The sequence below is a fragment of the Jaculus jaculus genome, chromosome 8, assembly GCF_020740685.1.
Source record: "Jaculus jaculus isolate mJacJac1 chromosome 8, mJacJac1.mat.Y.cur, whole genome shotgun sequence".
In the NCBI taxonomy this organism is placed as follows: Eukaryota; Metazoa; Chordata; class Mammalia; order Rodentia; family Dipodidae; genus Jaculus; species Jaculus jaculus.
Window position 1 is genome coordinate 116,328,667 of NC_059109.1, and position 14,864 is coordinate 116,343,530.

Genomic DNA, 14,864 nt, shown 5'->3' on the forward strand with positions numbered 1-14,864 from the left:
AATCCAATGTTGCTGATTCTTGAGGCACCTTAAGGGAGATTGTAATGCAACAAAGTAGCTGGTGACGGGCTCCGAAGGGCATCAGTCCCCACTCCTGGCCTGGCTGTTTGGAATGCTTCTTATCTTCCCCACTTTAGGGACAGAAACAGAGAGAGCGAGAAATCTGGGGCTGAGTGGAGTTGAGTTGCTTTTGCTGTAGCACAAAGGAGTTGCTTGGTTTGGCATCGTGGTAGACAGGCTTGATGTTTGGTAGGAGAAGTGATGGATGGGACCTTGCAGGCCCTTCCTCAATCCTGGCAGAGCCAGCAGAGTGAGGTAAGGGAGCCTGGCTCTGTCAGAGGCCAGCCCTGCCCACTCGAGTCTGGAGCTCGTACCTGCCCTTCTGTAAGGCCTATTGTCATGCTTCCTCATTTTGGGGGCCATGGTATCCATGGGGTGTCCTGGGCCTTTCTTCTCTAGTTCCCAGCAGGCCTGAGGGCAGCACTGGCCTTGGGATCAGCCAGCCTGACATTTGGAGGGGCCAGCTTCTTGGGGGATTGTGACCCCTCAGCAGATGGAGTCACAGGCACTCATAAGCATCTGAGGCTGTGAAAGCCCGAGTTCAGTTCCCAGACCACCTACGAAAAGCCAGTGCGGAGGTGTGCGCTTCCAACCCTGGCACTGAGGTGGCAGAGGTGGAATCCCTGTGGCTCTGTGACTGCTATTCTAGCCTGCTTGGTGAGTTCCAGGGCAATGAGAGACTCTGTATCAGAAAAGGTGGAGGAAGGCACAGGGCGACAACTCAGCAGCTCAAGGCACTCACCTGCAAAGCCTACTGGCCTGGGCTCAATTCCCAACACCCACATAAAGCTGGCTGGCAAAAGTGGAGCAAGCAAGAGATCCTGCTGTGTATGCACACACAAGTAATCTTTGTTGTCAAAAGCAGGTGGATGGTGTTTTTGAGGAACAATACTCAAGGTTGTTTTCTGGCTTACACGTGTGTGTACACATGGGTACACACATGTATAGCCATACACACACAACAGAATTTGGGAACATTTCATTCTGACCTGATAGTTTGGTGGGTAAAATCTTGTTTTGTTTGATTGGTTGTGTATTCGTTTCGTGTTTTGTTTTGTTTTGCTTTTTAGACAAATATTGTAGCCCCGGCTGACCTTGAACTTACCATGTAGCAGAGGTCAGCATTGAACTTCTGATCCTCCTCCCTCCCAAGTGCTGGGATCATAAGCAGTGAGCCACTATACTCAGCCTGGTGGATGAAAATCTTGAAGCAGAAAGTAAAAAGTGAGAAAAGGGAACGTCTAGTTGAGAGAAGCAAGGACGTGCACCCTGGGGCCAGGGAAGCTAGGCTACTTGTCTAGGGCCAGTGCAAGGCTGCGCTGAGGCTCTCCTGCACAGCTGGCTCCTGTCTGAGCCTTAGCATGAGAGTCCTGCGTGGTGAGTGGAGGGATGGGCTAGCCTGTGGCCCAGGGGCGCTGGTGGCTCATCGTGTTGTGGCTTAGCAGGTTCTTCACTCAGGTTTTTGAAAATAAGCCCAAGGGCCAGCTGGAGCAGACAGGCGCACTCGGGCTCCCCAGTCAAAGCTAGATGGTTTTAGGAGTGAACCAAGAGTTGGACCCACATGTGGTGTTAGAAACTGGCACATAGAATGTCCCAGAACAGGGAAACAGCAGTCATTCCTGGAGAATGCAGGGATGTACAGTTCCAAGAGGCCAAGTCTCTGGGCTGCTTGATTCCCTAGTTGGCAGATGATGGCTGAGTGCCCTCTAGGCCAGGCAATGAGCCACCAACTCACAGGGGCCACACTCAGACAAGGGACATGAGCCCAGCTCCAACTTGGGCACAAAGGTGGGTTCTGACCAGAAGGCAAGAAGCGTAAGGGTGGGGAAAGAGCCAGCTGGAGCAGAGCAGGGATGTGTCTAAAGGTGCATGCAGGTGTGGTGCATCTGAGGAGAACTTGCTGCAAGGTGGGGGCAGTAAGAAACAAGGCTAAAGGTCTGGGACCAAAAAAGGGCTCTGAGACAGGGAGCTGTCTAGAACCTTGGATACTGAAGTGTTGGGAGCCTTTATTATGGTCATATATTTTTAAATTAATTTTAAAAGTTTTATTAGGAGGGGGGACACTACGTAGCTCTGCCTGGCATGAAATTTACTATGTGTAGACCAGACTGGTTTTACTTCTGCCTCCTGAGTACTAGGATAATAGACATCCATCCCACACCCAGAAAAATCTTGATCTGTGGCAGCTGAGGGGTTTTGGGTAGCAGTACTAAGGGACCACCCTAGGGCCCAGGATAAAAATGCCTGCTCATTGGGAACTCAAGGCCCCCAATCCTCTCTGCTAGTCACAGCCCTTATTCAGCAGTGACCTACATTATAGAAGACAAAGAATGCAAGATAAGTTCACTTTTCCTCTTATCAAGTTCAGCCCTTCCAGGCCTCGGTATGCTTCATCAGGACCCTGACCCTCCGCAGTACTGAAAGGGAGACGAGAACCCTTTGTCCTCTGCCCAGGCCCCCTGGCTGGGTAGCCCCATTGCCTGCTGGGAGAAGCATCATTCTGGTGGCTACCATGTATACATGGTCCTGTCAGCCCCGCTCCACAGATAGGGACAAGTGCTATAACTGGGTTTAATTTACATAGCTTCAGTCACTCTGAGCTGCCCCCTCCCCCAAGGGGAATATCCCCCTTAAACGTTGTGAGCAAATTTGGGCTGGCTTCACTATTCTGATCTAGGGAAGAACCACCCATTGGGACTTTTAGACCTTGAAAGGCCAGGATGTCAGTCCTGTCTTCTGGGCTCATAGGGTTTAGCTTCCACAGCTGCTCTAAATGCCCACCCTGTTCTTAGGGTGACGGCACCTGGGCTGGTCACAGAAACAGTATCTGGGGAGTTCAGAATTCTGGCCCAGTTCCCTCTTTCCTAGACCCAGCCAGGCAGCCCATGTCATCACTCCCTTTCCACAGGAGGACAGGACCACACAGCTGGTAAATGAGAGAGCCAGAGTTTGAACTCAGGCTTGTCTGGTTCACGCTGCCCCTGGTTTCAAAATGCTTACCAGACTGGCAAAACCTGAGGCGAGTAGAAGGGATTCAGAGCAGGGGTCTTAAGTCTTAGTGATGGACCTGTCTTTGGATGATTCCTATTACAACACAGGAAGATCCGAGTTTGCCAAGCGCTCTGTGCTGTCACTGGTCAGAATCACTGTTGGACAGATGAGGGCACTGGAAAAGCTAGTGATCTAGCAGCCAGGTCTCTGCCTTTAGTCAAGGCTCTCCCTACCACAATACTTAGATCTGAGTTTGGAGTGGGCCCCTGTCTCTGGCTCCAAGGTATAGCTAAGGAAGGTCACAAGGCCTGGAAGCAGTGAAATGGGCTGTGCAGTCCAGCAGATGTCGTTGCTACTGACCACTGGCAACTTGAGACGTTATTCGTAGCCTTTCTGAGCCTCGTGCTCCATCTGTAAAGTGGGTATAATGGATACCCCCATCTTACAGAACCTCAGAGCTGCTGAGCACAGCTTAGTAAATGAGCCTGCCTTGGGCTATCAGCCTATGTGACAGAGCCCAGCCCTTCTCATACCAGAGGGCTGTTGTTACAACCTGAGCCCTCTCACCTCGCCTAAGCCTTTCTTTTAGCCTCAAGATATGGCTGCCCTCTCCCCCCCCACCCCACCCCACCCCATGTCCCTCATGTTCTGCACTTAATTCAGTGTTCAGATCTGCAGATGTGTCTCTCTGGGGGAGCGGAGGTTCCACAAAGCCCTAACAGGACTAGGAGATGTTAGAATGAGAAGTAAGTGCTTCTGGCCTCAGACTACCCATCACACATCACCTCCTCCACTGGGCACGAGCCTAGTTGCAACCCCCAGACCTTTTTGCTGTGGCCATTGGTACTTTAGAACCAGTCTTCTCTCAGCTGCTCGTGTTTACAAAGGCTCCCAACTTTCTTGGCCTTTTGACAAAGAACCTGGCTTCATGGGTGTCTCCTGGGTGAATGGACAGATGAATGTGTTTTTAAAAATTTTAACTTTTAGGTAACTGTAGGTTTACATATAGTGTATGAGACAATATAAAAGGATCCTTTTTTGTTTGTTTCTTGAGGCAGTCTTTCACTCTAGCCCAAGCTTACCTAGAACTCACTCTGTGACCCAGGCTAACTTTGAACCCCTATAATCCTCCTACCTCAGCCTCCCAAGTGCTAGGATGATAGGCATAAGACACCACACCTGGCTAAAAGGATCCATTTGTATTACCTTTTACCTAGGTTCCAAAAACCTTGCAATTATACCCAGGATGCTGACATCAACACAACCTACCCATCGCATTCATATTTCCCTGTGTCCTGTGCACTCAACTTCTGCATGTGTTTCCTTGTATGCAGCTTTATCTCACACAAAGTTTTATATGTCATTTCGCGATACTGAGATATTTCATCATCCGCATGTTAGTCCCTCTTGTTGCCCTTTTGTATCCACACTGGCTTCCCTCCTGTCCTCTCCTTTGCCCTCTTCCTGAGAGTCCCCTCAGCCCTAGAAAAAAAACCAACCTGTTTTCCATCTCTAAAGTTATATCATTTCAAGACGGTTATAAAAGTAGAATCATGTCATGTGGGACTTTTGGGGCTTGCTTTTTCCACGGTTCACTTGACTCACTCAGGTGCTGGTGAATATCAGTAGTCCGTCCGTACTCCACAGTGTGGATGTGCCACACTTCTTTAATCGCCCCTTATTTTCTGTTTCTGGCTATTGCAAACACTCATGTTATCACTTCTGTGGACGCGTGCCTGAGGGCTGCCGCTGGGCTGCATGATAAGCGTGTGTTCAATCTTACACGGAATGGCAATCCTTTTTCCAGGCTAGTTGTATGGGTCACTCACTTCCTCCGTATTCTTTTTGTTATTTTTTTATCTTTTTGGTTTTTCGAGGTAGGGTTTTCACTCTAGCTCAGGCTGACCTGGAATTCACTATGTAGTTTCAGGCTACCCTCAAACTCACAGAGATCTTCCTACCTCTGCCTCCTGAGTGCTGGATTAAAGGCGTGCGCCACCATGCCTGGCTCTCAGTAGATAGTGCTGTCTCAAACTGGCGGATAGAGAGCTTCTACTATCCCTTGTCTAGTCCCTGTGGCAGTAGGCTTTGTTTTTGTGCTCACCTGCCTTGCATTCCCCAGAGCCAGGCAGGGGCTTGCTTGGGTCTTCTGGGGGGGAGCACCACGGGCTCAGGGCTGGGGAAGGCGCTGGTCAGGCGCAGCACCACTGGGAGAATGCCTGCCGCCGACAGCACGGCGTCTGGAAGCAAGTCGCTGGCCTGTGCGGTGGGGGAGGGGGGGCATGCCGTTCCAGGTGATGCAGACCTCCACCCATGGAAGCTGTTGGTTTCCTTAGCAAAGAGCAGGGATTGGGCACAGTGGAGTCTTGGAGGAGCAGGCTGGCATATGGGGTTTGCGAGGAAGGAAGAGTAGATAGGGTGAGGATGGCAGGGTGGGTGGGTTTGGCCCAATGGGAAGGGGTCTCCGCACAGAGGGAGTGGGGAGGGAAGGCTACAAACGCCAGAGGACTAGGAAGGCCTCTGAGTGACCTTTTGGAGGGTAAGCTTAACCATTCCTTGGCTTTCCTGAGCTCTTTCCTGTTGTCTCCGCCTCCTGGCCTAGGTCAGGCTCTGATACAGCCTTGCGAGGGAGTCTGGTTAGCAGTGCCTCTCCACTAGACTTGGCCTTGCATGAGCATGGGCAGGACCTGTGTGCCTGTCTTGGTCATTGCTGTTTGTGACTCTTACTCCCCTGCTTCACAGTCCTTGACTCGGGCCAGAGCTCGGCCTGTGTGGGTTGGAGGCTCCTCCTCACGCTGTCCTCCTCTCACTCACTCTATTCTGCCCTCCTCTCACCCGTCTGCAGGCTCATCATGTCTAGTGGCATATAAGAAGACCCCACCACCAGTCCCTCCACGCACCACGTCAAAGCCGTTCATCTCCGTCACGGTCCAGAGCAGTACTGAGTCCGCCCAGGACACCTACCTGGACAGCCAAGACCACAAGAGTGAGGTGACGAGCCAGTCGGGCCTGAGCAACTCCTCAGACAGCCTGGACAGCAGTACCCGACCGCCCAGCGTGACACGGGGCAGCGTTGTCCCAGCCCAGGAAGCCCCAGAGCCACCCCCAAAACATGCAGCACTGAAGAGTGAACAAGGGACGCTGACCAGCTCTGAATCTCATCCTGAAGCCATCCCCAAAAGAAAACTGTCATCAATAGGAATACAAGTAGGGGCCCCTTTTGCACTGTGTCCTCGGTCCACTCCGTGCACCTGCCTGTGTGTAATTACATCTGGAGGAGGTCCACTAGGTCTCCCGGGAAGAGGTGGTTTGTCTTTCTGTTCTGAGGGGTCCACCCCCAAGTGGCCAAACCAAATTCTGCCTGTACCCACACCTCGTGTCCAGGTGCCCGTGCTGCAGGCTCTGCAGCTGTGGCCCTGGGTTTCTGCTCCTCCAGTGGGTTGTCCCAGTGAATGTAGTTACACTCAGCCAGCCATCTCCTGTCCACTGTTTGCTGTCCACTGTCTGTCTGTCCACTCCACCCTTTGCCCTGCCAGCCAACCCATGGGAGGCAGGACTGGCCTAACGGTTCTCTAATCCAAGGTCAGCTCTGGTGCGGAAGCCATAGCCCCGCTTGGCAGCGGGAGCATCGTGGAACATAGACGCCGATGGGCTGGGGGCCCGGGACCAGGGCCCTTGAGCCATGGGGGTTGCTCAAAGGGAACTTTGCCCAGAGCCCTTTCGGGCCTTGGGGTCAGGTAGGTCACTGGAGGCACCAAGCCCATGGCAAATCGAAAAGTACGGTGGTGGTTTCTGTGCCTCCCTCCATGAGAAAGGTTCTAGGCAGGTGGCTCCCCAGGGCCATATGGCCCAGGCCAGAAGACCCATGCAGAAACCAAACCCACTGCATGCTCATATCAGTGGTATTCAGCTTCTCCCTGCTGTGTACACCCAGCATCAGGAGACTATCTTCTGTTAGCTGAATGGGACAGATTGGGCCAGACTTGTATGTTCTAAGAGTCTAAGCTTGGCATGAGAGGCCTCTGTCTGCCACCTGGTACTCCAGACTACAATTTAGTAGAAAGTAGAACTCCAGAGCAAAGCAGGGCCTGCAGCAGGGGGCACGGGTGAGGACAAGGGTGAAGGGAAGCAGAGCCCACCCAAACCCAGTGGGAGGGCCAAGGAAAACAAGATGGTATGCATTGGGGCTTAGAGCTGCAGGGATCTCCATTTACCCAGCTTCCTCTGAGCAAGTGACTGTAGGAGCATGGGACACCAAGCAGACACTGAATGGAGCAGAGAAGATTCATGAGGCAGTTTCTTACACTTGCCTAGATTTCCTGAGAGTCAGTTCTGGGCCTTTGTACAAAAAGGAAGTTGGCCAAAGACTTCTGTTTTCTTTTCTTTTTTTTTTTTTTTTTCTTTTTTTTTTTTGAGGTAGGGTCTCACTCTGGCCCAGGCTGACCTAGAATTCACTATGTAGTCTCAGGGTGGCCTCAAACTCTCAGTGATCCTCCTACCTCTGCCTCCTAAAGGCATGTGCCACCATGCCCAGCCTGAGACTTCTATTTTCTGATATCCTCTGGCTTTGTCACCTGGGCTTCATAAGGGCCCAGTGCCCATGCCCTATAGCCTCTCTAGGTGGGATTCTTAGGAACACGGGGAATAGCCTGGTCTCTGGCCCTTGGTCCTGACCATCCTGGTCTTTGAGTAGTAGCCCATCTCCTTGTTGGCCAACAGGTGCTCTTAGCATCCCAGGAAGCCTAAGAGGTAGTTAGGGCCAGCCTTGAGTCCCTTACCCAGAACATGACACTGGGTGAGGACTCCTGGTACACCTTACTCAGAGTCCCTTTTCTCTGGCTTCACCCCATTCAACGCTCTTGTTGCAGCTCCTTGGAGATCCAAGGATGCTATGCTTCCCATTGCCTCTTGCCAAGGGGAAGTGTGACTGAACTCCTATCCCAGAAAGCCTCTCTTGCCCAGCTCCTGGAATCCCAGTTTCAGAGGCTACCCTGAGCCCTCCTCGCTGTACAACTAGGCTTTCCCATGTTCTTGAGCTGTGATGGGACAGTTGACTTGGCTGCTCCCTGACCAGGCACATTTGTCCCAGAAAAGATGGGTGGGCCCAGGAAATGGCTGTTGCCATGTTTCTCCCCCATTACAGAGCAAGTGTTAGCTTTGCAATTTGCCCTGGCCCTCTCCCCCCACCCCAGAGCCAAGTGTGGTTGAGGTCCTGGGATGGCATCCCAGTTTCCCGGGACTTGAGTGGCTCTGCATTCTGGGTTTGAGGACAGCTGTCCGTGGCTTGCACTTAGTCTGGGCTTGCCAGCTCCCCTTCCAGGCTGCAGCCGCAGGGTTGGGGGAGTGATCTTTGCCTCAAGACAGCCCCCAGCCTCTACTACACCAGATAACGGCTGTGGCTTTGTGTGTGTGTGTGTGTGTTCTCTCTCTCTCTTCCGTCGTCCTTTTCTTCTTCTCTCTGATGCGTGTAAAGGAGAGGACTAGAAGGAGCGGTTCCCACCTCTCGGAGGACGTCGGACCCAAAGCGATCGATGTGATGGCGCCCTCCTCAGAGTAGGGAAAGCCAGTCATCTCTGCCCCCTCCCGCCTCCGCGCGAATGAGCAGTGCCCGGCTTAACCCGGCCCACCTCGGGCCCACGTGCAGTGTCTGCATGCCTCGTGTCTGTCTGTCTACACGTCTGTTTGCGTCGTCCCACTAATGTGAATTTCAGCAGCAAGTGTGGTGTTTGTTTTTTATTTTTGTCTTTGTCTCCGTGCCGTTGCTGTCGTTGTCCTTCAATAAGGTTGACTGCATTCAGCCAGTGCCAAAAGAGGAGCCCAGTCCCGCTACCAAATTCCAGTCCATCGGGGTTCAGGTAGAGGACGACTGGCGGTAAGTCGGACAGAGTTGGTGGCTGCTACTCCCCTCTCCTCTTCCTCCCCTCCGCCCTCACCTCTCCTGCTCTCCCTCACCCACTATTCCTTGCTGGATTTCTAATAACCAAGCTGGGTTTGGGGTGCGGGCGGCGGCTTAGGTGTGGGAGGTGGGGCAGGGCAGGTGGGCGGACACATGAGCCCTGGCTCTGTGAGACCAGTCAGCCCGTAGGGGCGAGGCTGGGCTGGGATGTGGCCCCCAGCTCCCCTGGTGTTGGGGGTCTTCCTGGCCCCACTGCAGTAAACAGACAACCTTATGACCTTGTCCTGTGTGTGTGTGTGTGTGGGTGTGGGCGGGTGGGCACGGGCGGAATGGGGCAAGGGCTGAGCCGAGAATGAGACGGGGGCTGTGGGACCCGCTTCAGGCGCATGGTGAGCAGATGATGCATCTGTTTCTCTGTCTCCCGTGTGTCCGGGTCAGGTGGCCTCTGGTTTCTGGCCCTCCTGGTGACTCATTCCCTCCCTCTTGTCCCCACCCTCCACCCACAGAAGCAGCGCCCCCTCTCACAGCATGTCCTCCCGACGGGACACTGACTCCGATACCCAAGATGCCAATGATTCAAGCTGTAAGTCATCTGAAAGGAGCCTTCCAGACTGTACCCCACACCCCAACTCCATCAGCATTGATGCCGGCCCCCGGCAGGCCCCCAAGATTGCCCAGATCAAGCGCAACCTCTCCTATGGAGATAACAGCGACCCTGCCCTCGAGGCGTCCTCGCTGCCCCCACCTGACCCCTGGCTCGAGACCTCCTCCAGCTCCCCAGCAGAGCCAGTGCAGCCTGGGGCCTGCCGCAGAGATGGCTACTGGTTCCTGAAGCTACTTCAGGCCGAAACAGAGCGGCTGGAAGGCTGGTGCTGCCAGATGGACAAGGAGACCAAAGAGAACAACCTCTCTGAAGAAGGTGGGTGTGGTAGAGGTGACCTCCTCCAGACAAGGGGTACACAGCTGCTCCCTAGCTCTTGGCCAGCCAGCCTTAGAGCCTCAGTGGGGAGGGTTCTAGGTTGTGTTCTAGGCTCGTTTTGTGAGCTAGCCTCTTTTTTAATTTATTTGTGAGAGAAAGAGAATGGGCACACCAGGGCCTCCAGCCACTGCAAACGAACTCCAGACGCATGCGCCACCACGTGCATCTGGCTTACATGGGACCTGGAAAGTCAAACCTGGGTCTAGGCTTCACAGACAAGTGCCTTAACCACTGAGCCATCTCTCCAGCCCGAGCTTGCCTCTTAATGTTCATTCTTTCCTCTCTACCATCCACCTACCTAACTAAACATCTTTCCACCCAGGTTTTATGGCAATAGCTGCCTGTTGTGCAGGCTGTCGGCCCAACCACACAGAATCCTAGCTCTTTCCTTCCTGGTGATTTGTCCTTGATTACTTCTATTTTGAATCTTTGTCTCTAACTACATGAACACCTTGTTAGGATTGCCTGTGATAATCAGTGTTAAGGTTCAGAGGAAGCTGGTGTCCTGACTGTTGCCTTCCCCAACTCTTTATTGAGTCCTTGCTGCATTCCAAGTGCAGGATCTGAACAAGGCAGAAGTTTCTATTCCACTTAGGTTTTGTCTATGCTAGACTTATTTTTTAAAACCTAAGAAATGGGGCTGGAGAGATGGTTTCACAATTAAGGTGCTTGCCTACAAAGCCTAACAACCAAGGTTCAGTTACCCAGTATCCACGTAAAGCCAGATGCAAAAGTGGTGCATGCATCTGAAGTTCATTTGCAGTGGCATGCCCATACTCACTCTCTGTGTGTCTCTCTCTCTCTCTCTCTCTCTCTCTCTCCTTTTTGCTTAAAAATGATTGTTTTTAGCTGGGTGTGGTGGGCACCTTTAATCCTAGCACTTGGGAGACAGCAGTAGAAGGATCATCGCAGTGAGTTCAAGGCCACCCTGAGACTATATAGTGAATGCTGGGTCAGCCTGGGCTAGAGTGAGACCCTACCTCAGAAAAAAACAAAACAAAAAAAAAACTACTTCAGAAAATAACTCAGTGGCAGTACGTATGCATACCTGAGGCCCTGGGTTCAATCCCCAGCACTATCAAAACAAAGAAAGGGAAGGAGAGGAAGAGAAAGGGGAAGAACTGCTGTGCACCTTGGACTGACCTGGTTCAGCAAAGCCCTGCTGCGCAGCTGGCTTCTCCGCCCCCGAGTGTCCAGGTAGGACAGACCCGCGTCCCACTTACCTCTGATGGCATGGCCAATGAGGGTATCCTTTGATGATTCAAAGGCACTTCAAGAGCCCTTGTTTTCACTGTCCTGGACCTGTTCCCAGCTTTGATGTCACACCCACTATTAAACAGGAAACTGTAGTGAGGTGTGTGCCTAATACCTCTTTACGTTAATGTGTTTTTAAAAGAAATCAAACCAGTGGCCGAAAGTTCAGAAAGCACCAGCGGTGTCTGACAGAAGCCACACGGCCAGCCCTGTGTGGCGGTCTTTGCCACGGCCAGCCCTGATCAGCTGTGTGCTCTGATGTTTGCCTTCATATTTCTTCTGGGCAGTGTGAATGCTTTGTTTCTTTCTACTGTTGTCTTTCTGTACTGATTTCTCATGATTTCGTAGTTTTTCCGGTTCCCTTGTTCTGCTCCGGCCTGGCTGCGGTGTTTCCAGGCCCACAGTCCTTCCATTTGAGTCACCAGGGACTTCCCTGCCTTGTCCAGGATGGACAGTTTTTGTTTATTTGTTTGTTTTGTTTTCCAATATGGGTTCTCACTCTAGCCCAGGCTGACCCAGCATTCACTGTGTAGTCTCAGAGTGGCCTTGAACTCACGACGATCCTCCTACCTCTGCCTCCCTCCCGCATGCTGGGATTAAAAGCGTGCGCCACCACGACCGACCCTGGCACCCTGCTTTTTATACCACATGGTCTTTTGCCTCTTGGTTCTCATCCATTGTTTGTGGAATACACCTTCAGTTTTAGAGAAATTTTGGGAAACTTTTATTTCAAACCTCACAGAGTTTGGATGAGTAACAAATATAAATGACATCTAAACATGTAAATACCTAAACTTACATATATGTAAATAATTTGATATAAATATAACTATTATAAGTAACATGTCAAAAATAATTTTCCCTCAGAATCTTAACAGCTGTATTATATAGAGCTTATATTACTTCTGCTGCAAAGTTTGGAGCCATGCTGATTCTCTGTCCACTGTATTTTATCTCTGGAAGTTTTGGGGGATTGTCATTCTGCCTGTTTTATGACATTTCTCAGCACTATGGTATGGAATAGGTCTTTTTAATTTATTGTGTCAGTAATTAATTGAGCATTTCTACCTGGAGACATGGCCTTTGGTTTTGTAGAACTAGTTTTATGTGAATAAATGGAATGATATTTTAAAAATAATTTTCAAAAGCCAGATGTAAAGCCACATATCTGTAATACCAGCACTGGGGGATAGAGGCAGGAGAATCACTTTTCCTTTTGGGATCTCACTGTGTACCCCAGTCTGGCCTCAAACTTGAGATTCTCATGTCTAACTCTGCCAAGTGCTGGGACTATAGGCATCATGTATCATGATACTCTGACCAGTCTGTTTTGTTTTGTTTTGTTTTGAGAAAGAGAGAGAGAGAGAGAAAAAAAGGATGCACCAGGGCCTTCAGCCACTGCTAACAAACTGTGGACATGTGCAGCCCCTTGTGGGACATGTGCAGCGTTGCATGCTTGCAGTACTGTGCGTCTGACTGCGTGGGACCTGGAAATTCAAACATGGGTTCTTAGGCTATGCAGGCAAGCGCCTTAACCACTAAGCCATCTCTCAGCCCCCAGTCTGTTTTTATTATGTCTTCATCATTTCTGAAGGCTTTTCTTTTTCCTTCATTTTTTAACAGCTTTATTTTTATTTAATTAGTTAGTTAGTATTGCTAGGGCAAGCACTGTACCACCAAACTATAACAGTTTTATTGAGATACAATTCATATAATATAAAATTCATCCTTTTGATTTAATTGGTAGGGTGCTTGCCTGGCATGCAGGAAGCCCTGAGTTTGAGCCCCAGCACTTCATAAACCTGGCATGCCTAAAATCTCAGCACATGGGAGATAAAGGCACAAGGATCAGAAGCTTAAGGCCACCCTCAGCTACATCAAGTTCGAGGCCAGCCTGGGATACATAAGACCATGTCTCAAAAACAAAAACAAGCCGGGCGTGGTGGCGCACGCCTTTAATCCCAGCACTTGGGAGGCAGAAGTAGGAGGATTGCCATGAGTTCAAGGCCACCCTGTGACTACAGAGTGAATTCCAGGTCAGCCTGGACCAGAGTGAGACCCTACCTCTTAAAAAAAAAAAAATCAGAGCTGGAGAGATGGCTTAGCAGTTAAGATGCTTGCCTACAAAGCTTTAGGGTCCAGGTTGGAACTTTCTCCAGATCCCACATTAAGCCAGACACACAAAGGTGAAGCAAGCGCAAGGTTGCACATACACACTAGGTGGCACAACTGTCTGTAGTTTGAATATAGTGGCTAAGATCCTGGTGTGCCAATTCATTCTCTCTCTCTCTCGCTCTCGCTCTTGCTTTTGTTCTTGCTGTCTCTCTAAGAAATAAAAATAAATCAGCCAGGCATGGTGGGTGCATGCTTTTAGTCCTGGCACTCAGGAGGCAGAGGCAGGAGGATCACTGTGAGTTCGAGGCTACCGTGAGAGTACATAGTGAATTCCAGGTCAGTCTGGACTAGAGTGAAACTTATCTCGGGAAAAAAAAAAAATTCAGGACTGGAGAGATGACTTATCAGTTAAGTACACTTCATTTGCAAGCATAAGGACCTGAGATGGCCAGAGTTGGAATCTCCAGCTACTCTGTAATCAGCTGGGCATGGCCATGCATGCCGTAACCCCAGCTGCACAGGGGATGAGAGGCCCAAGAATCTTCAGAGCACACAGCTCCTAATTAGTAAAGGGACTCTAGCAGAAGAATGATGGAACTTGGCACCTTTGGTAAGTGCCCCTGCCACAGGCAAGCATATGGGCATCACATTAAACATACCCTACGCCACTCACACCATTTACACACACGCATGCACACACACACACACACACATAACACAAAGTCATCAATTTCATTGTACAACTCAGTAATATTTAGCTCATTCACAGAGTTGTACAGCTATCACTTCTAATGCCAGAACATTTCTATCACCCCTAAAATAACCCCTTCTTAGGCCACCCCAAAGGGTTACTTTTGTTGTAACATTTGTCCATACTTTATTCCTTTTAGTTGTCAAATGATATCCTATTTATATAATTTATCTCTTGTAGTTTTTCAAGGTAGTGTCTCACTGTGGCCCAGGCTGACCTGGAACTCATTCTGTAGTCTCAGGGTGGCCTGAGCTCACAGTGATCCTCCTCCCTCCGCCTCCTGAGTGCTAGCATTAAAGGCGTACAGCTTATCTGCTGGTGGACATGTGGATCATTTCTTCTTGTTAGCTAGTATGAAGAATGCTACAGTGAGCATTCATGTTCAGGTTTTAGTATGGGCGTGCGTTCATTTCTTTTGCGCACACTGCATAAATACACAAAGGGGGGGCCTGGGAGACGGCCGAGTGAGGTAAAGTGCTCGCCACACAAGCTGGAACACCCGAGCTCAGATCCCCAACACCCCTGTAACTTTGGACTAAGTAGCAAGTGTCTGTAATCGCAGCTATAACAAGATGGGAGGCAGAAATAGTGGAATCCCCCAGTGGCTCCCAGGTCAGCTAGACTAGCCCATGCAGTGGCGGAGGCTGAGGACCAACACCCGAGGTTGTCCTCGGCCTGCTAAGACGCGTGCCACAGCACGGACGCCCCGCCAAGTTGTTCTGTCACGGGGCCTTGCTTAATCAAGGACCTTTCTCTTTCCGATCTGCTTTTCAACACTCAATCATGTTTTCAATTATTATACACAGAGTATGGTGAGG

General features: G+C 50.7%; 1 protein-coding gene across 6 annotated transcripts in view; it reads left to right on the top strand.

The window, feature by feature from the left end:
• The window catches only part of Dlgap4 (DLG associated protein 4), a 143,510-nt gene that overhangs the window by 109,272 nt on the left and 19,374 nt on the right, over positions 1–14,864 (top strand). For 4 of the 6 annotated variants that reach the window (XM_045155899.1, XM_045155898.1, XM_004666658.3 and 1 more), the window contains 3 exons: positions 5,897–6,258; positions 8,835–8,923; positions 9,454–9,866. In XM_045155899.1, coding sequence (XP_045011834.1) covers positions 5,897–6,258; positions 8,835–8,923; positions 9,454–9,866 — 864 coding nt within the window. Of the gene's footprint in view, positions 1–5,896; positions 6,259–8,524; positions 8,605–8,834; positions 8,924–9,453; positions 9,867–14,864 lie in introns of those variants that run through there. The other 2 variants (XM_004666659.2, XM_045155900.1) reach the window with 2 other exon arrangements.